The sequence below is a fragment of the Oncorhynchus keta genome, chromosome 8, assembly GCF_023373465.1.
Source record: "Oncorhynchus keta strain PuntledgeMale-10-30-2019 chromosome 8, Oket_V2, whole genome shotgun sequence".
NCBI lineage: Eukaryota > Metazoa > Chordata > Actinopteri > Salmoniformes > Salmonidae > Oncorhynchus > Oncorhynchus keta.
The window spans coordinates 3,862,499-3,889,058 of NC_068428.1; the positions used below are offsets into that span (position 1 = coordinate 3,862,499).

Here is a 26,560-nt window from a genome sequence, read left to right on the forward strand (position 1 = left end):
GGCTATTCATAGTCACTCTGTTGACAGAGGCCTATCAGTGACGGCAAAGAAGGTCCAAAACCTCCTACACAACATGTCTGTGGCCAAGCTAAACCCACAGCAGAGACTGAACTAATGTCATACCAATTACAGTTACTATAACGATCACTATAACGAATCTTCAAACAGCAAGGAAGTCACATTTGAAAATAACTACTCTAATTGGAATACTTTTTTTCATCTGGAACAGAATTAGCTTGTTGGATTTTTTTTGTTTCAGTTTAATTAACAGATATGGTGATATCAATATATTTTAATTCAGAGATAATATACCGTATCCATTTCCTCGTAAGAAGAACGACTGACTGAAAGACCTCATAGAAAAGGAGCGGGAGAGGTTCCACCATGGTGAATGAAACGCAAACAAAGATCTAAGTGGCTTAGCAAAGTTCTCTCACGCCTCTGTGGACTGACTGGCATCCTATCACAGGTGCTCAGGGTTGTCCACTATGACATCACCTGCAGGGAATCTCTGAGATGACTGCAGCTGGGAGGAATGTGTTATCACATGGTGCTGCAAGCAGAGCGGGGGAGGTCATCGGTGACAGGGGCAACTGGAAATCTGTGCATCAGCGAGCACAAGAGCATGCAAGTATATAGCTTGCTACAGACTCACACAGACAAAGCTCACATGTATAAAGTAGAACGCTACTTTATAAAAACCTTTCAAAACCAGAAAAGGACATCTACTAACCAAATGAGTAATGCATTTGAGGTGACTACATTTGGTGGATTATAATAATTGGCATGCATTTGAATTGTGCAGAGGTCACAAGTCTCATTTCACATGTTTCTGAATGTGACCCACTCAAACAAAATATGAATATAAAACCTCCAAATCTAATATTACAACATTGAATATTTTCAATACTCCCTCTATTTGCTAGAAGCTCCATCCACATAAACCTAGCTAAAGGCTTTAACTAAATGTACGTACGGTTGATGGTCAGCTCGATGTTCCCAACTTGCTTAATACTGGCCATTTCATCAAGGTAATAAGACTGAGGTCATCGGCCTTCATCTCCATGCTACGTCCGACAGACCGCTAAACCTCGATTCATTCACCAGTTCACTGAACCAGCCATTCTACATGTCCTCAGCACAGAAAAACAAAGTGAATATCAGGTTGAGAACAGGAGTAGGGTGACATTGCCCTTAGATGCTAGCATTTTCCCCCACTAATGGTTAAAGTTAGGATTTACTGTCTGGCAGTGTAGATCACGTCCGCAAGTAAAAGGTTGACCTACCAATTACACTGAACAGAAATAGAAATGCAACATGTAAAGTGTTGGTCCCATGTTTCATGAGCTGAAATATAAGATCCATGAAGTTTCCCCATATGCACATAAAGCTTATTTCTCTCAAACTGGCCACACATTTATTTACATCCCTGTTAGTGAGCATTTCTCAAACACAGGTGCACCTTGTGCTGGGGACAATAAAAGGCCACTTTAAAATGTACAGTTTTGTCACACAACACAATGCCACAAATGTCTCACGTTTTGATAGAGTACAATTGTCATGCTGACTGCAGGAATGTCCACCAGAGCTGTTGCCAGAATTTGACATGTTAATTTCTCTACCATAAGCCACCACCAGCGTCATTTTAGAGAATTTGGCAGTACAGCAATCGGGCCTCACAACCAGACCACGTGTAACCATACTAGCCCTGGGCCTCCACTTCTTCACCTGTGGGATCATCTGAGACCAGCCACCCAGATAGCTGATGAAACTGTGGGCTAGCACAACAAAAGATTTTCTGCACAAACTGTCAAAAACCATCTTAGAGAAACTCATCTGCGTGCTCATTGTCCTCAATGGTCTTGACCTGATTGCAATTTGGCATCATAACAGACTTCAGTGGGCAAATGCTCACCTTTGATGGCCACTGGCACGCTGGAGAATTCAATTGTACTGGGCAGATGGCAGACAGCGTGTATGCGAGCATTTATTTATTAATTTTTGGTACTTTTTACCCCGTTTTTCTCCCAAATTTCATGATATTCAATTGGGAGTTAGTCTTGTCCCGTCGCTGCAACTCCCGTACGGACTTGGGAGAGGAAGGTCGAGAGCCATGCGTCCTCCGAAACATGACCCCGCCAAGCCGCACCGCTTCTTGACACACTACTCACTTAACCCGGAAGCCAGCCGCACCAATTTGTTGGCGGTAACACTGTACAGCTGGAGACAGAAGTCAGTGCGCATGCGCCTGGCCGCCACAAGGAGTCGCTAGAGTGTGATGGGACAAGGACATCCCACCTGGCCAAACCCTCATCTAACCCGGACGACGAGATTTTAGATTCTTCAAACTAGCCACCCTTTTTCTTGATGACAACATTGCACACTTTTGGCATTCTCTCAACCAGCTTCATGAGGAATGCTTTTCTTCGTGACAAAAAAAAAAAAAGAATAACCAAAGTAGTTCACCAAGGCCTTTACTGGTCCTGTATTAGTGGAATGATACTGTAGACATCTGTAGCGTGGGCCAAAATATTCTCAGCTCCCACGTCCCCAAAATTCTTCCTGCGGCGATGCGGCAGCGGTTTCCAGTTCCCGACAATATCCAGCTATTGAAAGGGAATCGGACAACATTCTACAGGCCACGATCAACAGCCTGATCAACTCTATGCGGAGGAGCTGTGACGCGTTGCATGAAGCAAAAATGGTGGTCACACCAGATACTGACTGGTTTTCTGATCCACCCCCCTACATTTTTTACAGGTATCTGTGACGAGTCATGTGAAATCCATAGATTAGGGCCTAATGAATTTATTTAAATTGACTTATTCTTATATGAACTGTTACTCAAATTTCTTTGAAATTGTTGCATGTTGTGTTTAAATTTGTTTAGCGTAGTTTGTACTTACTGATGATACATTTTAAAGCAATGAGACTGATGCAACAGATCAGAACGTTTAGCAAAATAATTTTGATAAACTATTTCTTCACATTATAAGTGCAGTAATGCACACACGGCAGTAGGCTACGCCGTGTGTGCATTGTTCCAAAATGCAATTAGAGGGAACACACTGTTCTGGAAAACACACTGCATATGCCAGTGGTTTCCTGTGACAGAGATGAAAATGTTAGAATTTTAGAAGGAGGGGAGATCTAAAGATGCAAAAACTAGCATGGTTTGCTAATATGAGTCGGATTGTCTCGTTGGCTGCTGGACAATGAAAGAAGGTTGATTTGAAATCCAATAGAACTTGATATAAATGCTGGTTTAATAATTCCCTTAACATTTCTATGGTCTGATTTTGGCTAGTGTACTCTTATACAAGTTAAGACATGTTTCATAAAATTGCACATAAACTTGATTGGATATAACCTGAAGTTATGGTTAAATAGTTAAAAATGTTGACTGCCTCTGCTCATATCACAGGGTGAGTGATGTGTGCAGTGTGCAACACGCACTGGCCAGTGGCCTGCCTTTCCACTCTTGTGAACTAACCATGCCTCGCATGTCAGAATTCAGCCATTAAAATGTTAATAACCCTACATTATATTTGTCAAACATTACTGCAGTTTAGCCTTTATGTAATTAAAAGCCTGAAAGTGTGGCTATATTTCCTGGCACCTCCCTCATATCAGCATCCGTGTGGACATCACCCAGGCTACACTTTAATTGTTGTACAGCTAACTGCCAAAATAAAGGAGACACCAACAAAGTGCCTTGGCATAGATTCTACAAGTGTTTGAAAGCTTTTTATACATGACCCTTAGCATAATTGCTTAATTAACTCAGGAACCACACCTGCTTTCAATATACTTTGTATCCCTCATTTCCTCAAGTTTACCTTTAATTTTGTCAGTTACCTGTGCATTTATGCAAAATAGATTTGAATGTTATTCTAATTGGCCTTTTTAGAGGCACATGTGTGTGAATTTCTGGCTCCGTTGACAGCCCTATTTATTTATTTCAGTAGTACTCTTATTTGCCTTTTAAGTCACTGAATGACCTAGGGTCTAGAGTAGACACGTTGGCAAATCAAAACTAAAATAAACAAAGTATTTTAATTTGGGATGTTCATCTTCAGTTTGGGATAGTTGAAATTGCACTTCGGGAGGAATCAAAAAAAGTTACTCTCAAGCCCTGGGCATCTATATTCACGAGTGCATACATGTTTTGAATGTTGAAAATTAGTAAAAGTTTATGAACATTTCATAAATGTATTGTTATGTTGTGTAACTAGCAAACTATTGGTTATGAGATACTAAAAATGGTTTTATACCGAGTGATTTAATGCTAGGTTGGCTATTTTAGCTAGACTAACATTAGCTAGCTAGGTAAGCTATCACTGTATCTGGATCTTCCCCTTTTCAACTGCAGCTTCAGATGAACAGCACTCAGCGAGTCAGTGTTTGCCTTTGTGAAAAAGTAGCTAGTAGAGATGTCAATGCCAAAGAGGAGAAAAATACAGGACATAAGATTTTTGGAGGGAGTGCAGAGGACTAAGTAAATAAATGAATGGCTAAATAGCTAGCTAGTTACATGGAACAATTTATAATAGACTGGTACTATGTAGTCAGCTAGCCAGCTATATTGCCAGACAGTAAATCAATAATTTAGCTAATGAAAGCAGAACTTAATTCATGTTAATGAGCTAACCCCATCATTGTTAAGGCCAGACATTTGTGTCATATGATAATGGTATTTGGTCATGATTATTGCAGGGTTCAAAGACAGTGGAGAGAGAGAGAAAGCCCGGCCCGTGTTGATGCAGGGTAAAAACGAACAAGTCATCATGTGAGAATGAGTTAAGGGCACTATCAGTTAAATTCCTCATCTCTACAGTTGTTGCCTGCATTCTGATTTCATTTGATTGTCATGGCAGGGGTCAGAGAGAGTCAGTAGAGAGAGGGAGAGCACCACCCATGTTGAGGCACAGGGAGAGGATGAACAGGTCATCAGGTGCGAATTTGGAATTTATGTTAACACAAATAAAATAAAGGATTTCTACAGATTTTCAGCAGCATTCTCTGCAGAAAATTGAAAAAAATCCCTGCAGATTCGGTTTGGGTCTATATATAACGCATTCTGGTAAAGCATGTTGCACAGCAATTGACATCGCACACAGATTGGAACTATCAGTTGAACTGATTTTTGCTGACTAGCCCAAGTGCTTTAAAACGTTGCCTGCATTCTGATTTAATTTGGTTGAAGCCATGGCTGCACTCAACAATGACAATGCAGATTGAACCATGTTGCAGTCTGTCATATCCACCAGGAGAAGCCTGATACCATAGATAAGAAAACAGTGTGCCCAAAATGTATTTCTGGCAGTGACAGGCATTAACATGTATTTAGTGCATTTAAGTGAAGATCTGACCCCTCTCTGTGCCATAGGAAAGTATTCAAGACCTCTAGACCTTCTCCATTTTTTTCTGTTAGCCTCATTCTAAAATTAATTTGATTAAAAATAAAATAAATGAATCTACACACAATACCCCATGATGACGCCGAAAAAAAGTTGAGAAACTAAAATGGATTACAAATTAAAAATAAAGTATTTCCATAAGTATTCAGACCCTTTGCTATGAGACTCAAAAGACTCTGGTGCATCCTGTTTCCATTGATCATCTTGAGATGTTTCTACAACTTGTTAGGAGTCCACCTGTGGTGAATTCAATTAATTGGACATGATTTGTAAAGGAACACACACCGGTCTATATAAAAAAAAAAGATACCACAGTTGACAGTGCATGTCAGAGCAAAAACCAAGTCATGAGGTTGAAGGAATTGTCCGTAGAGCTCCGAGACAGGATTGTGTCGAGGCACAGATCTGGGGAAGGGAACAAAAAAAGAAATGTCTGCAGCATTGAAGATCCAAGAACACGGTGGCCTCCATCAATCTTAAATGGAAAACGTTTGGAACCACCAAGACTCGTCCTAGAGCTGGCCGCCCAGCCAAACTGAGCAATCAGGGGAGAAGGACCTTGGTCAGGGAGGTGAAAAAGAACCCGATGGACTCTAGATCTGTCAGAGTGACCCTCTGTGGAGATGGGAGAACCTTCCAGAAGGACAACCATCTCTGTAGCACTCCACCATTCAGGCCTTTATGGTAGAGTGCCTAGACGGAAGCCACTCCTCAGTTCAAGGCACATGACAGCCCGCTTGGAGTTTGCCAAAAGGCACCTAAAGGACTCTCATACCATGAGAAAAAAATATCCTCTGGTCTGGTGAAACCAATATTGAACTCTTTGGCCTGAATGCCAAGTGCCACATCTTGAGGAAACCTAGCACCATCCCCACAGTGAAGCATGGTGGTGGCAGCATCTTGCTGTGGGGATGTTTTTCAGCGGCAGAGACTAGCCAGGATCGAGGCAAAGATGAATGGAGCAAAGTACAGAGATCCTTGATGAAAACCTTCCAACAGGACAACGACCCTAAGCACACAGGCAAGGCAACACAGAAGTGGCTTCAGGACAAGTCTCAATGTCCTTGAGTGGCCCAGCCAGATCATCTCTGTAAAGCTGGCTTTGATAATAGCTAGTGCCTACGCAGCTGCCTTTCTGCAGACATCTTTTAATCTTAATTCAGACTAGATATTTAGTGTTTGGAAAACTTGGTCACAAATTGAGGAAGATTTTACCATTGGCCTCATGGGGTGTGAACTTTCTGAAGGCACTGTGTACATTTTGGAAATATAGTCATTGTGTATAGTGTTGTATGGTTTGTTTAACTTTACCATGGAATTGCCCAGATACCTTCAGTGGTCACATTTGTATGTTAATGTCCTTAACAACATATGAACAGCCAATTAATTCTAGCACAAGTAAAACAAAGTAAATTATAAGGGACAGAAATTATTTGCATACACAGCGATTAATTTGGCAATGCTGGGCAGGTTTTCGCTCATGGACAAGGTCACACACACACACACATTTGTTCCTCAAATAGGAACATCCATCTGTTCCTTACGTAAGACTACTAATCAATTAGCATGCAACCCACTGTCAAAACACTACAATATTTTCATGTTGTGGGTAAATGGTTCAGTGAGGCATGAGGTCTTTCAATTGGGGAATGTTTTACACCTGGAGTAGAACTAGCTGTGCATAGTGCTGTGTAAGCTAGCATTGTTCTGATGGTGAGGAACCATTCATCGTCATGGATGATCAGATACGGATTCTTATCAGATTACTCTCTAGTGTTGGGTAGAGATGATGTCAGTGTTCCGTCCTGACTTGCAGGTCTTGAGGTACCGTCAGACAGTCCTGCGTCCCAAATGGCTCCCTATGGCCTACATAGTGCAATGCTTTTGACCATGGCGTACAGGCCCTGGTAGAAAGGAGTGCACTACATGGGGAATTGGGTACCACTGAAGCACTGTACTGGGGGCCAGGTTAGATTTGACATCTGGATACCACCTCTGTTATGAGCCTCATAAATTCCACCTGGGAACATCTTGCTGGTATCGGATTTTAAAAAACAATCTCTTCTTCATCCTTGTTTTAAAGCCAGAGTCAAACTCTGTTGGTATCAATGGAAGCTAAAATGATTTAAAGGGTAAATCGCAGCTTGTGACAGTTATATATCTATGAAGGCAAATGGGTGTCATAACTTTTTAACAGCAATGCCATAAAATAATGATATATTCTATGTAATACTGCCATATTACTGGAAATCATAGTTGTAACAATGTATACTTCATGTCAGTACCTCTTCTACATATGTACTGTGTTCAATAACAATTGTTACATCATTGTGGTCTAATGTGAGGACACTTAACTAACAGAGTGGCACTAATTTTCTCATTGGTTGAGTCAATTCATCACTATTTAGCCTTGACTCTGTTCAAGCTCTTTTGAGGGGTTCTCTAGCTTGGGTGTCTACACGCTACATCAGGGCTCTTTGAAACTGCCTCAGCGTCTCTTAGTCCCTGGGTCTTTGTCTGGTATTGTTTGGGCTTGCTTCCCGTGTGCTCTAAATTAAAAACATTTACTGGTGCTCCCAACTTAAGGTTAGGAGCACAACATAAAATCTAGGAGCACCAGAACATATGCTTTGGGAATGAGATTTAGCATAATGAACCTATAAATTCTAGCTACCTTTGAAGCATGTTATGCTCTATAAACTAATAACGCTGTATAAAAATGTTGATACAAAAACCTGTCATGAAATTTACAAAGTAATTAATGGAATATTAGGTTTCTACATTGTGTGAAAGTACTAGATATTGAGATGCGTTACATTAAATGCTGCACTGTCCCTTTAAGAGCGTCAAGTTGTGAGCTATGACATGCAAGAGATCAGTCATTCATTGCTATGATCATTGGTCTTCTAAAGAAGCTATCCCTTTTACTTTCTTTCTGTGCCCCCAAATGTTTAGATACAGTATACCGGTAAAGTAACCTGGTTGTTAGTTAGCTAATGAGGTATCATGACTGAATAAGGTTTTAACAAATGCCCCTGATTGGTTTTGTAACGACCTGTGACATGGCTTATGAACAGAGCCTAAAGAATTACCTTTTTGGTCCACCAGCACTCAGATTTGTTCCCCCCAATTTCTTCAGTTTTGTTTTTCAGGTTCTCCCTCTCAAAAATCACCTTTTCATTGTTATAAAAGGACAATGCTTAAACCACATCAGGTGACAAAAAAAGTAAATGTTATTTTGAAGTGTATAGTTGCTCTTTAATTTCAATTGCACACCTCAAGAGACTGGTGTTTGGCCGGCAGTGTTTCTGTACTGCATGCGCAATAGCAGAGTTTGCAAAACACCACCCGATTGATACAAATCATCATATAATTCTTCCAGGTAAGCCTACTTTGGAGTTAACATTAATTTGTTTTAGGGGAAAGCCTTTAGCTAACCGGCGACACAAAGTGGTAGACAAACTAGTGCAGATTCATACAATGTCTTTCTCTCAAGGGCACTCGGAAACAACTGCACAGTGAAGCCCATCATTACAACAAATATTGTCTGGGTGATTTCTTTCCTGGTCGCACTAGTGATACCAAAATAAAATGTCAGGTCGCACAGCAAAATATCTAGGAGTATATGAGATCAAAATGGTCGCACTTTAGAGCACTGCGGGCCTTGTGATTTGCAGAGTGCTGTGACAGATTGGCACACAACCAATTGTAACATGATGTAATTACTCATTTGCGTACTGCAGCTACCACAAGGTGGGGGGCAGGGGCTCTGGGGGCCCCAAACCTCAAAAATACATAAACACACCATAAGCCATAGGAAAATGTGTAAAATAGTCATGGCAAAACATGGCAATATGTGTTGCAGGAAATTAGCTTTAAAACAGGAACATTTTCTCTGACTTATGGCAAAATGTGTAGAATAGCATGAGATCAGCTATAAAACTGCAAAAGTTCTCATGGCAGTGTAGAATTGCAGGAAATTAGCTTTAACAATTCTAAATTCTCTTAGCCTCATTGCAAAACATGTAGAATAGCATGAGCTAAGCTATAAAACTGTACATTTCTCTGCCCCATGGCAATATATGTAGAATTGCAGAAAGTTAGCAAAACTGCGGTACGCCACTGTACTTACTTACACACATGGAATAAGGAACATGCAACTCTCTCTCACCTCTCCCTCTCCTGCTCCAGCAGGTTGGTGAAGTCATCACTCTTGTTCATGAAGTCTGTGTGTTTGCGTTTCTCGCTATCCAGCTCATTAACCGTGCGGCGGTGACACTTCTCAGCCAGCAGCAGCTGCTCCAGCATACGCCTGTACGTCTCGCGATGCTTGTCCTCCAGCCGGTCCAACTGATCAACATATTAGAAGGTTTTCAAATGACATCCACCATGTTTTCATTCCAAATTGCACCCTATATATAGTGTACTATTTTTGACCTGGGCCCATATGATAAAAAATAATTTGCTATTAGGGGAAGTGTGCGCCATTTGGAGCACACACCATGTCTGAGTCATTCAAACACTTATCTATCCAGTATAGTCATTAAAAACATTTACCTTTTTATCAACACTGTATAGCAAATTATAGGTAATCTATATTTATTTTGATATTAACTTCTATAGCAACCTGGACTCTGGAGTAAACGTAACATAGCTAGGGTATGGGTTAAGGTTAGGAATTAGGTTAAGGTTAGAGGAAGGGTAGGCTAACATGCTAAGTAGTTGCAAAGTAGCTAAAAAGTAATAAGTAGTTGCGAATTAGCTAAAATCGTCTGTGATGAGATTGCCTTATGTAAGCATACCAAACATAATACAAATGTGAGTGTCCCAGATTTACATTTACTATGTTATATCTCATCTATGAGACCAAACTGTCTATAGTGGTACTCACCTCTTGCATGGGCATCTCATAGACGTTATCCCCAAGCATTGTAGTGTTGGTCAGAAGGCTGTCTCTCTGCAAGGCCTGGAGGGGTTTGATGGGGGCAGCTGAGCCGTAATGGGCCTCCAGGGCTTTGGGTCGTGGACGCTCTGACTTCAGCATGTGGATGATATCCTCTCTGGCCTACGGACAAAAGGAGCGGGGGGGACGTTAGGTCACCTAAGAACCATTTACACAGGGACAACATTATTTTTACCTTATTTATTCTCAATGACATTTGAACCACTTCAAATTGACAGATGTGGCTTTGTTGTTGTGAGTAGTGACACTTGGGAGGTTGCTTTTGTTTTTGAGTTGGGAAATGTGAAACTTGTGTCCTAGTGAAGATACTACTTCCCCCTTTAACAGTTTTAAATTGTGTTGTGAGAACTGCATTTGTTGAACTGGGCCCAGGTTTATCATTATTCCTTACTTTTATCCACTTAATCTTTCAACTACATGTCCTTCAGTTTGTTTGGTTGGTCAATTGTCTGGTCTAGTTAATTGTATGCAGGTTTGTGGGCCACACCCCTAATTGGTTATTGCCCACACCTGATTGTGTTTCTCCTTTAAAAATAGAGTTTGGAGAGTTCTTGACAATGTGGCAAGAGGCTAGACATGCGATGTATCTTAAGGTTCAAGTGTTATTCTTTTTGTAGCCTTTTTTGTTGTTGTATGTTCTATATATTTTATCCTCTGATCTGTTTTTAATAAATATTTATACATTTTGATAACTTTTCAGTTGTATTTTTAACTTCTGTATGGCGTGACGGCCAGCTCCGTCAAAGGAAATTGGTAAAAGTTCAGTTTTGCTCACCAACCCTGTTCCTGGGGAGAGACCCTTCTGTAGGGTTTTGCTCCAACTTCAGTTTTAACTAACCTGGTTCAGTTTATCAACCAGCTAATTATTAGAGTCAGGTGTGCTAGATTAGGGTTGGAGAGCCCTGGGTTAGAGAATATACATGGGGGACCCTATACAACCATTTTGAAGTATGATCATTCTATTTAAGTGACCACAGGGTGGGGTAACTATTTAAAATAAACAGCACATTCATAGTGGTTTTCCTGCACTGTGAGCTCGGCTTTCCCCACAGTGGGGTGCTGTTCTCCTTAGCTAGACCCCTGAGTGTCTCATACAAATACAATCCAAAAGTTCTCTCTCAACCGACCCCATATGCCCAGGTTGGAGTAGTGCACTAGGGAATAGGCTGCCATTTGGGACATTATACATTCCTGAAGGACAAGACCCTTCTTTATCTCGCTCCTTATAAATGATTAATAGAGTTTAATTATTGCCGTACCACTGTTCTAGAATATCATTAGCAAGTAATTTAGTATGAACAAGACCATTCTGTGTTCACAAGACCTTGAGTGTTGATAATACATTCAGAGCATGTTGGATTTCAACATGTTCAGGGTTGGATTTCAACATAAGGTGTAGGAGGACGTGTGTTGTTTATCCCAAGTTGCTACTTTGCAAAGTCATCAACATGCCTAAACAAATAAGCTGGATGTAGAAAGAGAGGGTGCACTGATGGCAGTAGCATCACTCCCTCCATAGAGCCCCACAGTAGTTGTCATAAAAACCTAGCTCCCAAACACGGAAATGGTTCCAATTCCCCCCCATTTGATTCTTCCCATGGGGGATTTTAGAAACACTTAATAATGGCTGTATTTTGTGTAGGCTTGCAGTCCTAACACAAGACACCCTATCCCCTCAGCCCTCAAATTAAAAGTGGACACTTCTGATGACGTCTGACGAGTATACACTTTCAGGGCAAGGGAGGAGATTTTTGTATTATGAATAAAATAAAATAAATAAAATCAAAGGGGCGAAGGAGGAAGGAATGCCCGGAAATTCGGCACTCATTCATCCCGCGATGATTGTGTTATCAGCCACCAGTAGCTTGTCGGTGCTTTATATGCACTACAGTCAATTATGATTGCATGTCTACTTACATTATATATAATTATGAATATACACCTACTGTATAATGGCTAGCAAATGCTAAATAAATGTTAGCCTGCCTAGCCGGAACTTCTGAAGGAAAATGTTTAATTTCTACAATTTCCAAAAGCTAACCAAACAAAAACATAATTACTTTTACGAGACGTGTTTGAGCCGTCATGTGCATTAGTAGCACAATTTCTAACTTATTTACAATTGACATTCGTTTTTACTTACACTTGTATGTTGACTCCAAATATTGACGTTGGGGTTTTAATTTTTGTCCACTCGCAAACTTGAGTAAAAACGTGGGCTTACATCGCAAACTTCCCTTGCTTGGATAATCATTTGGACCGCCCGCCAAGATGTTGACGGGGATTCCCCCAAGGGCATAAGGTGACGGTAAGTGGACGAGGGTGTGTCTTTTATGAGTTTGAACAGCAACTCGGTGTGACGTTTTCATAACCATGTAAATCTCTCTCGGACATGGTGATTTATCAATATATTCGGCTCTATTTTTTTCTCAGATTTGAAAATTATAATTAGCATCAAAGTAGACATCATGCAAGGCTGCAAATCCCAGCAAGCTCCTGCACGTCTGCTTTAGCTGACACCTTTGCTAACAGGTATTGTGTATTTTAAAACTTGCCCAAGACAGTTAACAGAATTGTCCATTTAATGAAATGTAGCCAATTTATTAATTACTACATTTATCCAACATTAGATAGTTAATCCAGAGATATTTACCTTTGCCTGGAGTCGGCAGTCTCGTGCAGATCATCATGGTATTTGTAGTTCTGCATGATAGCCACATTAGCAGCTCATTAGCGTTTCATTGGGGGGGGTAAATACAGCCGAATATATTGATCAAATTCAAGAGAGATTTACACGGTTATCAAAACGTCACGCTAGGGTGAGCCTACACAAAACACAGCCCTTATTTTAAGTGTTTCTCAAATCCCCTATTGGAAAAATGAATAGTGGAAAAACGATTGGAACCATTTCCCTGTTTGACCGCTAGGTTTTGTGGGTTTTATGACTCATACTGTGGTACTCTATTGAGGCTTGATTATAAATGGAACTCCATTAAGAAAATAATGAACAGCAGGCTTAACACTTTCATTAGGACCCACAGAGTGGGGCAGCGTGGGAAGGTACCAGAGTTAATGGCTGCTGACGCTGAGGTTGACTCTCAACAGCAGTGAGTCAGCATCATGACTCTTGGGTTACGCACTCCTGGTCACAGTAACATGTCAAGCCAGACACATAGACTGAGATGATGAGGCTGAGATGTTACCACCTGCCAAATATAACACAAACCACTTACCACAATGTTAGCTGTTACCTAGCACACAGCAGCACAGTGTCAGTGGAGAAACTCTAAGTGCATCCCAAATGGCACCCTATTCCCTATACAGTGGTGGAAAAAGTATTCAATTGTCGTACTTGAGTAAAAGTAAAGATACGTTAATAGAAAATGGCTCAAGTAAAAGTGGAAGTCACCCAGTAAAATACTACTTGAGTAAAAGTCTAAAAGTATTTGGTTTTAAATATACTTAAGAATCAAAAGTAAATGGAATTGCTAAAATGTACTTAAGAGTCAAAAGTATAAATCATTTCAACTTCCTTATATTAAGCAAACCAGACTGCACAATTTTCTTGTTTCTATATTATTTACATATATCCAGGGGCACACTCCAACACTCAGACATAAATGACAAACAAAGCATTTGTTGTTAGTGAGTCTGCCAGATCAGAGGCAGTAGGGATGACCAGGGATGGTCTCTTGATAAGTGTGTGATTTGAACCATTTTCCTGTCAAACTTTTGAGTGTCAGAAAGAATGTATGGAGTAGAAAGTACATTATTTTCTTTAGGAATGTAGTGAAGTAAAAGTTACCAAAAATCGAAATAGTAAAGTACAGATACTCCCAAAAAACTAAGTAAAAATAAAAACTTAAGTAAAAATACTTTAAAGTACTTATTAAGTACTTTATGCCACTGCATATATTGCACTACTTTTGACCAGGGCACAGCAGCACAGTGTTAGTGGAGAATCTCTCACCTGCACCTCTCCTTCCATGACTCCCAGCAGACGGAGAAGGTCCTCCTTAGAGAGATCTGTCAGTCCTGCTGCCTTCTTTTGTCCTCTGCTGCTCTCTGTGGTTGTCTGGGGCCTTTTCGCTGATCCAGACACCACTGACTTCCCCTCTTTCTCTTCTCGCTGGACCTTCATTTTCCTCTTCACCAGCTCTGGTGTGTTCTCCCCCTCCTCTTTTGGGAAGACTTTGGTGGGCTGGGTGACATGGTTTATCTGTCCGTCGTCTGGGCCCTCCGTGGCTGTGCTGCACCTGGACCGCATTCTCACCTGCAGGGCGGAGACAGACAACAGGGACACTGAATCCACAGCCCAAATAGTTCACACTATGTTATCCAAAGAAATAACTTGAAATTGCCCTCTTGGTGGCTGTAAATTCTTTAGAGACGATGAGGATTCTATCAGTTTCCTTCCCTGGCTTTGGATAGCAGCTATTTTGATCACAGTGGCCATTGGGGAGGTAATAGGCAGTGGCTACTCCACTCCTGGCATAAAAGGATCATGTTTTGTTTACAAAGCCTGAGTCATGTAGTGCGTCATTATCTCTGCAGAGCAACATAATCATTTGACAGTATTGAATGACAAATAATATGCCATGAGATCACTTCTTAAAGAGAGTGACGGGATCTTAAGCACTTACAAATTTGTAACATATTGTACGAATTGGAAATCGTAACATATCATACAAAATGGATGACATTGTACACAATAGTGCACAATTTCCGGGGACCCGTTTTGTAGCTCGTTAGTGTTATTTTCTAAGCCACTGGCTGAAATGATTCAAAACCTTATATAACACTGCCCTAGAATAATGTTTTTGTTAAATTAATATTCTCTGAGCATTACGTATATGCCTATGTCTTTCATGGCATATGTTTTGAACAAGTTGAAAGTGTTGCTAACATTTCTCAGTGGAGATCTCCCTCGGCCATGCATACGACATAGACCTGCAAGAAAGCTTGTACAATAGAGAGTAAATAACATTTCTGTCATTTCAGCCACATTTAAATATGACCTCAAGACTTGTAATCAATAGCAGAAAAGCGACATGTTCAGAATTTCCCCTGTGATCTCACATAACTTAACCTCTCACCTCGAACTAATGCCCTTTGGCCTATGTCATTACCGCTGTACTTGTATTTCACACTGCTCCCTTATTCTGTTTCTTAAAATGCTAAACTTAGGTGTGGGACCCAACTCTGGGAGTGAGAATGGTCTAGATGAATGTTCTCATAGGGACTTTTTAAAAACATCTGGAATCAAAGGAATATTCTAAAGCAAGTAGCTATAATAGCAACTGTGTTATTCTAACCTGGATAAACAAATATATTTAGTGTGACGTTAATGCATCAAAAAACATGTGTGACCTTGAATGGTAGGCTATGTGAACTAACGTATACAAATACATGACGACCATGACTTTTTAGTATTCTAGTGTAACTTGTAACCTCTTTCACCATACACTTCCTCGCTATGTGCAGTTAGACTAGGGATGAGGTTAGCATAGTTCTAACTACAGTATATGGAGTGGGTTAATTACTGCTTTTACTGCAGGGAGGACGTTTCCTGGCCAAGAGCTCTCGCCTCCTACTGTGCCAAATCAGATCCATTGTTTCCATTGTCCTAGAATCTATAGAGCCAGAGTCACGCTTTCCATCATGTCACACCAGCAAAGCTGCTACAGTATGCCTGGCCTGGCTGGCCTTGTTTGGACATTGATCAGACCAATGTTTGTTGTCTGTGTCTGTAATAAGTCCGCATCGCCATCAGAAGCATCATAATCAAAGCCGATATGCTGTGAAAATGCAGATCCCAGAATATAGTCATAACGGATGGGCAATTTTAATTGAATTTGGATGATAGATAACTGATTTGTTCTGTGTGAATCAAAATGATTTGCTCTCATATCAGGGGTCGATCTTTGGGACAATGCCAGTTATGACGATGGTCACATCATCAACACAACAGCCCAGGCAGAAGACACAGACACAGAGGATCCATAACCTTGGAGGGAGGGAGCGACACGGCGGGGGTGCTCAGGAAAGGAACACCATGAGGCCATTGCATATGAATGGGGCCAAAGTTCCCCAAGGTTGCACAGTCTCTGATGAAAGCAGCGTGTGACTCAGGCTGAGAGAATCCTGGCAGCCAAATGGTAGCAGCCACTTTAGAGTTGGGCGTTATTAATAGTTGTTTCAGGGGAGAAGCCAAGCACTCCATCGGGTGCAGCCATGGTGCTGTCTTCATTTTGAGTGTCAGTTTGATTCGAACCAAAACGAAGAGTTGTGTATAAGAAAATAAAGCCATGACAAGCCCAGGGTAACAGCAGGCAGAATATTACATTGGAATGTTCACCTAAAGGTTCTGTATCGAATATCTCAAAACGGGCTCAGGGGAAAGAGTGGCAATAATATTTACGATGATATTCTGAAGTGGATTCATGCCATATAAAGTCACCCACTACAAGTTACTGTACATGTTCTTCTCGGTCTCATGCCCACCCTTCAATAACAGTAAACTTAGAACAGAAAACAAAAATGGTGGTTGGTAATACTGTTGTTCACAACTCCCTTTAAAATGTGGATTCACAGGACAGGAGGTTTGTGGCATCTTAATTGGGAAGGCTGGGGTCGTGGTAATGGCTGGAGCGGAATAGTGGAATGGTATCAAATACATCAAACACATGGTTTCCATGTGTTTGCTGCCATTCCATTCGCTCCGTTGCAGATGTTATTATGAGCCGTCCTCCCCTCAGCAGCCTCCGCTGATTCACAGGCACTATCCAATGGTAGGCTAATACGCAAAGCCTCACTATAAACATGGTATCAGTTCACACATTGAATCACACCTTCCCTTATTACTAATGACTAAGCTACAAGGCACAACTTTCCTGTTGCCCAATATCACATGTTGATCATCACAAATACTTCTGGGGATGTGATCGTGCCAGGCTGGTCTCCTCAACTTACACTTGAGCCTTGCTAAAACCTGGGACAGCTGTGGCCCATAGCTGATGGTAGAGCATAAGCGCATCACAAATGGAGCCCTATTCCTTACACAGTGCACAACTTTTGACTAGGGCCCATAAGGAATAGGCTGCACTTTGGCATGCGCCCTATGTGAATTCTCTGCCCATGAAAATAGGAAGGTAAATAAGGGCAGGGTCCCTATTTTTGAGCTGGGCCTTTGGCCGGGCGGCATGCACAGCTGTCTGCTGGTGAAGTTTTCAGTGAGTATTTATAGGAGCCCCGTCCCTCAACTTGTGCAGTGGGACCCAGAAGTGGAAATGCCAGAAGGTGATCACTTTATAAGCCATCAGCATTCTAATCAGCTGTCAGTACTTCTATTTTACTCCACAGCTGTAGGTTTTCACACTCGCCAGTACATCCACATCACACAGTTGCTCATTCATTCCTACGATCCTCCGCACACATTTTTTCGAGAGGTATGCAACATCCTTTGATATTCAAAGACCGCTGCTATTTATAGAAATAAAATGCCGGATATTGATATTATTTCTTGCCTTCTCTAACAACACACTCCTCCATGGGCATAATGACAGCGCAGCTAATCAGGGAAACAAAGACTGGTGGTGTTGGCCTAGGCAGTCAGCAATGACTCTCATAATTGATATGTTATATGATATGTATAAACATCTCTCTGGCAGGCTGACAGCATCACATCTTGGTATTATGGCAGGTCCACCTGCTAGTTTCTCTCACGGTGCATTACCACATACTGCAGTGAAAGGGAGAGTGTTTACCGGGCTTCCTAATATTCATGCCCATTATGGGAGCACCCTACTACGGCCCTCTATCAATTGGGGCCAGCCTGAGTGATTTATGGAAGGTTTAAGATATTTTTTAGAATGCGGATTAGGATACACGTGCTTAACTTCAAGCGTGTCTGCTCTCAGCTCGTCCAACACTTCCTTTTGCCACACAACGCCTTTCAGATGTATTCTTTGGTTAATTTGGTTCCTGTACAGAGGAAGATCTGACACATTGTCTCGTCCAATCAAGGCTACTTGAATGTGGCGAAGGCTCCCTGTGGACGGTCTCACGGACTAGCCAACTTAGCCCCAGTAAAATGAGGTACTGGCAGGTGCCGGCAGCTGTCCAAATTCCCCACTACTTGATTTTGTAGCTCTTCAAAAATGTCCCTTTGAAATAGAATTTCAATTCAGTCATGCATGCGTCTAAAGACTCCCAATGTGACTAAATATGGGAAGACGAGCATAGGGGATAGGATTTTGAAAAGCGAAAATCCTATCCTGCTGCAGCAACTCACTCAGAGTAAAGGGAAGAAAAAGCAGCATAACCCGACTTGTGTAACGGGACCATACACTTGCCACATCTATACTCCTCTGAGAATTTTACTGGTGACAATATGCTGAGTAGATTTCACCTCATTTCCAAAAGCAAAATATTATGCAGTGGTTGTCTTGGCAACCATGTATGGGGTAGACAGTAGAGAGAGCTGTGTGCAATATCAGAACTTAATGCAGCTTTGCACTTCGTTTATCAGACGATTGAGTAATCTTCCTCTGGGAGTCTGCTTCACACCATGCTGTATTCATGAGTTCAGCTGCCACTGTCGGTAAAAACCAAGGGACAAAACAATCCAAACAAAGCTATAAAAACTCAAAGAAAGTTCTGATGTCACCTCTAATGAAATACCACTCAATCCAAACCCCTATGACTCTGTCAGTGAGAGACACTGTGTGCATTCCAAACCTCGGTTACCTCTGGGTAGCCTGTGATTTGCTACAGTATATTATATTCAGTCTCCCACTGTAAGGTGAATACCACTGAGAGTTTATAGGTTCAGGAGGAGGTCAATCTGTCTTTTCAATGTCACAGCTCTCTGTAAATTCATTGGAAAATAGGCACTTCCTGAAGTCTCCTACCATTGCTACCTACCAACCCAGACAAGTTTGTGACAAAAGGTCAGGGTAGGGTCAAAGGTGACTGGGGGGGTTCAGATCAGGGTGGTAAAACAAAACTCTGTGAAACAGGAAGGAAAACTGTCGACAAGGGTTCAGTCACTCAGAGCCAGGGTTGGGTAGGTTACTTTCTAAATGTAATCTGTTACAGTTACTAGTTACCTGTCAAATGTAATCAGTAACGTAACTTTTGGATTACCCCAACTCAGTAACGTAATCTGATTACATTCAGATACTTTTAGATTACTTACCCCCTTAAGAGGTATTAGAAGAAGACAAAGTATGTTACCAGTTGAACAACATCTATTGCAGGATGAATCAATGTTAAAGTTTACATAGCTGGCCATATATGGATGTTAAATTGTACTTTATGGGTTGGTTTTGTAGGCTTCTTCTAACCCATTGCTTTCTACTACATATAATAATACGATTAAATTATATCTTTACATTGAAAACCAAAGTCGATCAGAATTTCAGTCATGCCAATAAATGGTATACCACTTGATCTTCAAGAATAGGACTTGGAAATATGGAAGGATAGATTAGCTAAATTGTTTTACCTGAGCATAACCCCTAAACTAAGGATTTATAAGCCAGTCCTACTCTGTTTATGATTTTATTGTCATGGAGGACTGATTGGGCTCATTGATACAAGTTGAAAAATAAATGCTGCGCTCATGGAATGACATGCTTTGTGCACTACTGAAAAGTGCTATTTACATGTGAAAAATAAATACCATGTGCTGCATTTGCTATAGGCCTAGAGCGTCTGCTAAATGACTTAAATGTAAATGTAAATGTTTACCTTTTTGTTGGTGACACTTTGATATCTTGATAATATGCAGCTGTTTAAAGGGAAAATCCACAGATGAATCAATAACAAAATGGCCGCCCCGCCTCTGTTTTGGTAAAAAGCTGAGGGATGGGCCTGGAAAATGTAACCACTCTCAGATTAATAGACAGAGCTATGGATGCAAATGATTGGTTTAACCATGTTATGAGGCTATACAGTGTTTGTTTACATTTACAATGTTTACAAACATTGGAGAAAAACAAGTTTATATTTTGGGTTCTCATGGAGTGTGACAGTTCAACTAAACTCATGAGGCGCATTTCTAAGTTATATTCTTCAATAATTAATTGATATATATACACAGTATACACACACTTACTCATTCAAGGATTTTTCTATATTTTACTATTTTCTACATTGTAGAATAATGGTGATGACCTCAAAACTATGAAATAACATATGGAATCATTTAGTAACCAACAAGTGTGTAACAAATCAAAATATATTTTATATTTGATATTCTACAAAGTAGCCATAGCAAAGCTGCCTTGATGACAGCTTTGCACACTCTTGGCATTCTCTCAACCAGCTTCATGAGGTAGTCACTTGGGATGCATTGAAATTAACAGCTGTGCCTTGCTAAAAGTTAATTTGTGGAATATCTTTCCTTCTTGGATGTAGCAACTACAGATTGACCCTTCAAGTCTATCAGAAGTGTGTGAGTTTGAGCATGTGTCCATTAGGCCTATGGATATTTTTTTTATCAGCATGAATTAGATTGAGCAATAAAAGCCTCACTTTTATTCCATAGGCTGGGATCCACATTGCAGCTCTTGCAAGAGCGCATTTTTCACTGGCTGTCCACTGGTTTCAAAAATAATGATTGATAGGCGGCTTAAACTTCTTGAATTCAACCATTATTGGGTTCAAATACACATTTAGATTTGTGAACAGCTATCCACAACAACCACAATCCGTACGGTGCAAATAGCTAAATAAGAGAGCAGCAGTGTGATTCATGTCAATGCGCTATGTAGATATCAATAATAAGTGATATCCGTATTGCCGTAGACTTCACCACTGCTGCCATCCTTACCTCCAAGTGTTTATTCCTTATTCCTTCAAGTTGGATGGGTTCCGCTGATGTACAGCAATCTTTACATCTTTAAGTCATACCACAGATTCTCAATTGGATTGAGGTCTGGGCTTTGATTAGGCCATTCCTAGACATTTAAATGTCCCCCTTAAACCCCTCGAGTGTTGCTTTAGCAGTCTGCTTAGGGTCATTGTCCTGCTGGAAGGTGAACCTCCGTCCCAGTCTCAAATCTCTGGAAGACTGAAACAGGTTTCCCTCAATAATTTCCCTGTATTTAGTGTCATCCATCATTCCTTCAATTCTGACCAGTTTCCCAGTCCCTGCCGATGAAAAACATCCCCACAGCATGATGCTGCCACCACCATGCTTCACTGTGGGGATGATGTTCTCGGGGTGATGAGAGGTGTTGGGTTTGCGCCAGACACAGTGTTTTCCTTGATGGCCAAAAAGCTCAATTGTAGTCTCATCTGAACAGAGTACCTTCTTCCATTTGTTTGGGGAGTCTCCCACATGACTTTCGGCGAACACCAAACATGTTTGATAATTTTTTTTCTGGACACCATTCTGTAATGCCCAGCTCTGTTGCATGTACGGCTTAAAGTGGTCTTATGGACAGATACTCCAATCTCCGCTGCGGAGCTTTGCAGCTCCTTCAGGGTTATCTTTGCTCTTTGTTGCCTCTCTGATTAATGCCCTCCTTGCCTGGTCCGTGAGTTTTGGTGGGCGGCCCTCTCTTGGCAGGTTTGTTGTGGTGCCATATTCTTTCCATTTTATAATAATGGATTTAATGGTTCTCCATGGGATGTTCAAAGTTTCTGATATTTTTTATAACCCAACCCTGATCTGTACTTCTCCACAACTTTGTCCCTGACCTGTTTGGAGAGCTCCTTGGTCTTCATAGTGCTGCTTGCTTGGTGGTGCCCCTTGCTTAGTGGTGTAGCAAACTCTGGGAACTTTCAGAACAGGTGTATATAAACTGAGATCATGTGACAGATCATGTGACACTTAGATTTCACACAGGTGGAATTTATTTAACTAATTACGTGACTTCTGAAGGTAATTGGTTGCTTGGATATTATTTAGGGGCTTCATAGCAAAGGGGGTGAATACATATGCACGCACCACTTTTCCGTTTTTTATTTTTTATAATTTTTTAAAACAAGTTATTTTTTTAAATTTCACTTAATCAATTTGGACTGTTTTGTGTATGTCCATTACATGAAATCCAAATAAAAATAAATTTAAATTACAGGTTGTAATGCAACAAAATAGGAAAAAGGCACTGTAGCTTGGACTGTAGCCTACAAAAGCCTATTCCTGCTCTTTTCCTGCGATCCATCAAACACATTTGGTGTGTTATCATAGTGGTCTCTGACTTAAGTCAGACTCGCTCACGTTGAACAAATTTAAATGTGCGCCTTTTTTCTATGCTGATTTGAATGTCATCGAGAAGATTTTATTTCGCAAATATCCTTTCTGAATTTAACAGTAATCCTCGAAGTAATCATCTAGTTTTTCAAAAGTATCTGTAATCTGATCACAATATTTGTGTGGGTCACTGACTCAAAAGTAAAGCCACAAAACCCCTCTAGTCTGAATCACAGGAGTCTCTTCCGTGAGTCAGACTACCAGATAGACTTGAATGAGCACTGTATAAGAAAGCTATCTTGACAACCCAGACATTTTAGGAACCATTTAATCTTCCTATTTGATTTTCTGATAAAAGTAAAGAATATATTCTAACTCCAGCGTTGGAAGCCGTACATATCATTTTAGAGGTATATGTATGAGTGTGTGTGGGGGTCCAACACTAGCAGGTGTGTTCTGCATGTGCCACGGTGCCAGGGGGTAAGTTGCCAGTAACGAGGTTACATTAAGATTGCTATATTTATGTCATCTGCATGAAATACTACAGATCGGAACCCGACGCGGTGATATTCCACTCTCGGCTGTATACGTACGTCAGCACTTCGAGGCAATAAATGTTTGATATTAATAGTGGACGTTGTACAGTGAGGTCTGTAATATTACATTTACACAGTGGTAAGATGTCCATAGAGGTTTAGTCAAATGTGTATCAGTGGTCGGGAATGTTTTATTTGGTGTTATTCCACATAACAAACCATAGCAGTAAACGACACAGTACATGTAACCTAAACAGATGCATATAACCAGATGGCCATGCAGTTTTATTCACAGAGGCTATAAAATTTCAAATCAAATCCAATCCAATTTTATTGGTCACATACACATATTAAGCAGATGTTATTGCGGGTGTAGCGAAATGCTTGTGTTCCTAGCTCCAACACCAAATAAAACATTCCCGACCACTGATACACATTTGACTAAACCTCTATGGACATCTTACCACTGTGTAAATGTAATATTACAGACCTCACTGTACTGTACAACGTCCACTATTAATATCAAACATTTACTGCCTCGAAGTGCTGACGTACGTATACAGCCGAGAGTGGAATATCACCGCGTCGTGTTCCGATCTGTAGTATTTCATGCAGATGACATAGATATAGTAATCTTAATGTAACCTCGTTACTGACAACTTACCCCCTGGCCCGTGGCACATGCAGAACCCACCTGCTAGTGTTGGACCCCCACACACACTCATACATATACCTCTAAAATGATATGTACGGCTTCCAACGCTGGAGTTAGAATATATTCTTTACTTTTATCCGAAAATCAAATAGGAAGATTAATGGTTCCTAAAATGTCTTGGTTGTCAATATAGCTTTCTTATACCATGCTCATTCAAGGCTATCTGGCCGTCTGAGTCATAGAAGGGACACCTGAGATTCCTACAGTAGAGGGGTTTAGTGTCTTTACATTTGAGTCAGGGACCCACATCCTTTGGCAACATTACATGACATCATTATCTGCCACCTTACAAGGGTATCTGAAGTCAGACAAATGAGTGAGCAGCAAGGTTCATGTGAAAGCTGGTATAAAAATAGAAATCAGACTTTTGAGCAAGTTCAAAGTTGCAGACAACAAAAAAGCCAGGCCAGGTTTTTTTTATTAGGGTTTGTAGCAGAAAGCAGGCCTGGGTTCGGGCTTCTCAGAAACCAGACTGGATCCAGGACTAAAGCCACATGAGTGGATCTTACTTGAAAAGAGGAGGTTCGGCTGCAAGGTCAATCCAAAGCCTTGGGCTACATATTAAAACGGAATAACAAATCACAATGTGACGTGAGTCTAAAAGAGGCACAGTGCTGAAAGGGAATGTTTCATTCAAAACTATTGCTATCATAAAAGGAAATGGAATATTGTACACTTAATTAAAAACCACTATAACTTGTTATAACTGTGGCGTTATTTCAATAGTCCTATTTCCATTGCCAAGCCTAATAGGGTGTCTTGAAGATTGGCCGTGACTTGACTTCCCTGTCCTCATCAAAACTCTCACAGTCCGAGTCAATCCTCAGTCCGACATGTCAATCAGCAGTGAAAATGAATGAGCAAAAGATATGGCAAGTTGGCTTCTATCTTCACGAGCCTCTGTGCTGAGTCCGAATCAGTGGTTATGGATCCAGCAAACTGACACCATTAGCCAGATGTAGTTCTCAAGCTGGCCAGTCTCAAATGCCTTTCTGGTGGAATGACGATGAAGTCACTTCCCTCATAAAGCGAGAGACAAAGAGACAGCGAAGAGCGAGAGAGAGAGGGAAGAGAGAGAACAGAGAGAGCGAGAGAGAGAGAAGAACGTGTGAGAGTTTGAGACCCTATGAGAGAGGGAAGAGATTTAATGCTGACTGTGTTTTATTATTTTGATTTTTACAGACTATTTTCTCCCTGAGCCTGAAACACTCAACTATTTGTTTGTCATCATTTTCCCAGAAAACACATGCTGTCATAACATCTAGGAAAGTCAGGACAAACAATTAGAAAAAAAGACAGCTCACAGAACAGTCTGTAGGTAGATCAGCCTTATCTTACAGTAAACATGCTTTAAAGGCTTTATATCAGTAAAGATGAGTTGAGAGACGTGTTGTGTTCTGAACCCAAATCACAAATGGTCCTCAATTGGGGTGAGCATTTGGGATTAAATACATACAGTACATCTGCTCTTACAAAGCTGAATTATGTAAACCAGCTGAACAGCTATCATTTGAAATCCTTTGATTCCCCTTGTTAGGAGCAGTACAATAGCAAGGGCTGGGAATGATTGTGGGGTGCTTCAGATGCAGCTGTTCAAGCTGATAATGAGAGAATAATCTAGAGACATTGTGTGAGGCCAGCGCCACTCCAAATCAGTTTGTGTGTGTGTGTGTGTGAGCATGCATGCTGTCCATCCCATGCACCACACCTTCAGCTCTACTTCAGTGTGTGGGCAGGCTGGATGATTTCACTAAGTGTGGGCTGATATGGAATGTTAAATAGCATAGTGGTAATGCATGGTTACCCTTGGTCATTTTAAAAGAGACACACCCTTGTGGGATGTAAAAGCACCCACAGCACAATTCTGACAATGGGTTATTCAGTTATCTCCATTCAATATTTTTCATGATATACTATTTTTATGAAGTGCACATAACGATCTGTGGTAGAGATGATATATAGTATTATTTAATTCACAATATTTAGTGATCTCAGCCAGTGTTTTTTGTGTCATCATCTGGCAAGCAGGTTAGTGTTTTTCGTCATGAATCTTGTTCTGGAGGCAGCTCGGGAGTGGTCACTAGCTGACACAGCCATAATATCTGATGTTAAACCTAACCTTAACCGCACTGCTAACCCTAACCTTAAATTAAGACCATGAAGGACATTTTTGTTTTCATGAATTTGTACAATATCGGCAATTTAGATTTTGCAGCTAGCGAAAATCGCTCAGTTCTGCCTCCAGGAAAAGACTCATCCAAAAAACGTCAACAAGGCAAAGCACCCAAACAAATGTAATCCATCTCTCTCTCGTCCCTTATTTTGCTGTCATGGGAACAGCGGAGCTGTTGTTATGAAACAAAACATGAGGACAGGCCCTGCTGTTTCCCTCCATGGGAGATTGCTGAGCTGAATTAGCTAAGTGATCTCATGGTTCACTGTCTTATCACTTGGGCCTTGGCTGCCGGTGAAGTAATGCCACAGGCACAAACTGAAGCAGATGATTTAAAGACAACCGCTGCCAGAGAAACTTACAAGAGCACCAGGGAATGCAGTGTGATCATTTGAGTTACAGACTGGAGGGGAGGACAAAAGAGAGGCTCCGCAGGCAGTAATTTAGTTTCTCATACATAATACCCGATAACTACCCAACCTGTCAATAATCTGTCCAGAAAGGTATACTCCATTAAAGTAATTCAGGCTTGTTAATAGAGGTTAAGG

General features: G+C 40.9%; 2 protein-coding genes across 7 annotated transcripts in view; one reads left to right on the forward strand and one right to left on the reverse strand.

Annotated features, from left to right (window-relative positions):
• LOC118386701 (sentrin-specific protease 6-like) overlaps nt 1-26,560 on the forward strand; it is a 71,777-nt gene that overhangs the window by 19,950 nt on the left and 25,267 nt on the right. The gene's annotated exons all lie outside the window — the stretch shown is intronic.
• LOC118386700 (filamin-A-interacting protein 1-like) overlaps nt 1-26,560 on the reverse strand; it is a 35,810-nt gene that overhangs the window by 7,178 nt on the left and 2,072 nt on the right. For 3 of the 4 annotated variants that reach the window (XM_035774432.2, XM_035774431.2, XM_035774430.2), the window contains exons 2-4: nt 14,354-14,656; nt 10,312-10,485; nt 9,592-9,770 (exon numbers count right to left, since the gene is read on the reverse strand). In XM_035774432.2, coding sequence (XP_035630325.1) covers nt 9,592-9,770; nt 10,312-10,485; nt 14,354-14,650 — 650 coding nt within the window. In that variant the 5' untranslated portion in view covers nt 14,651-14,656. Of the gene's footprint in view, nt 1-9,591; nt 9,771-10,311; nt 10,486-12,526; nt 12,696-14,353; nt 14,657-26,560 lie in introns of those variants that run through there. The other variant, XM_035774434.2, reaches the window with a different exon arrangement.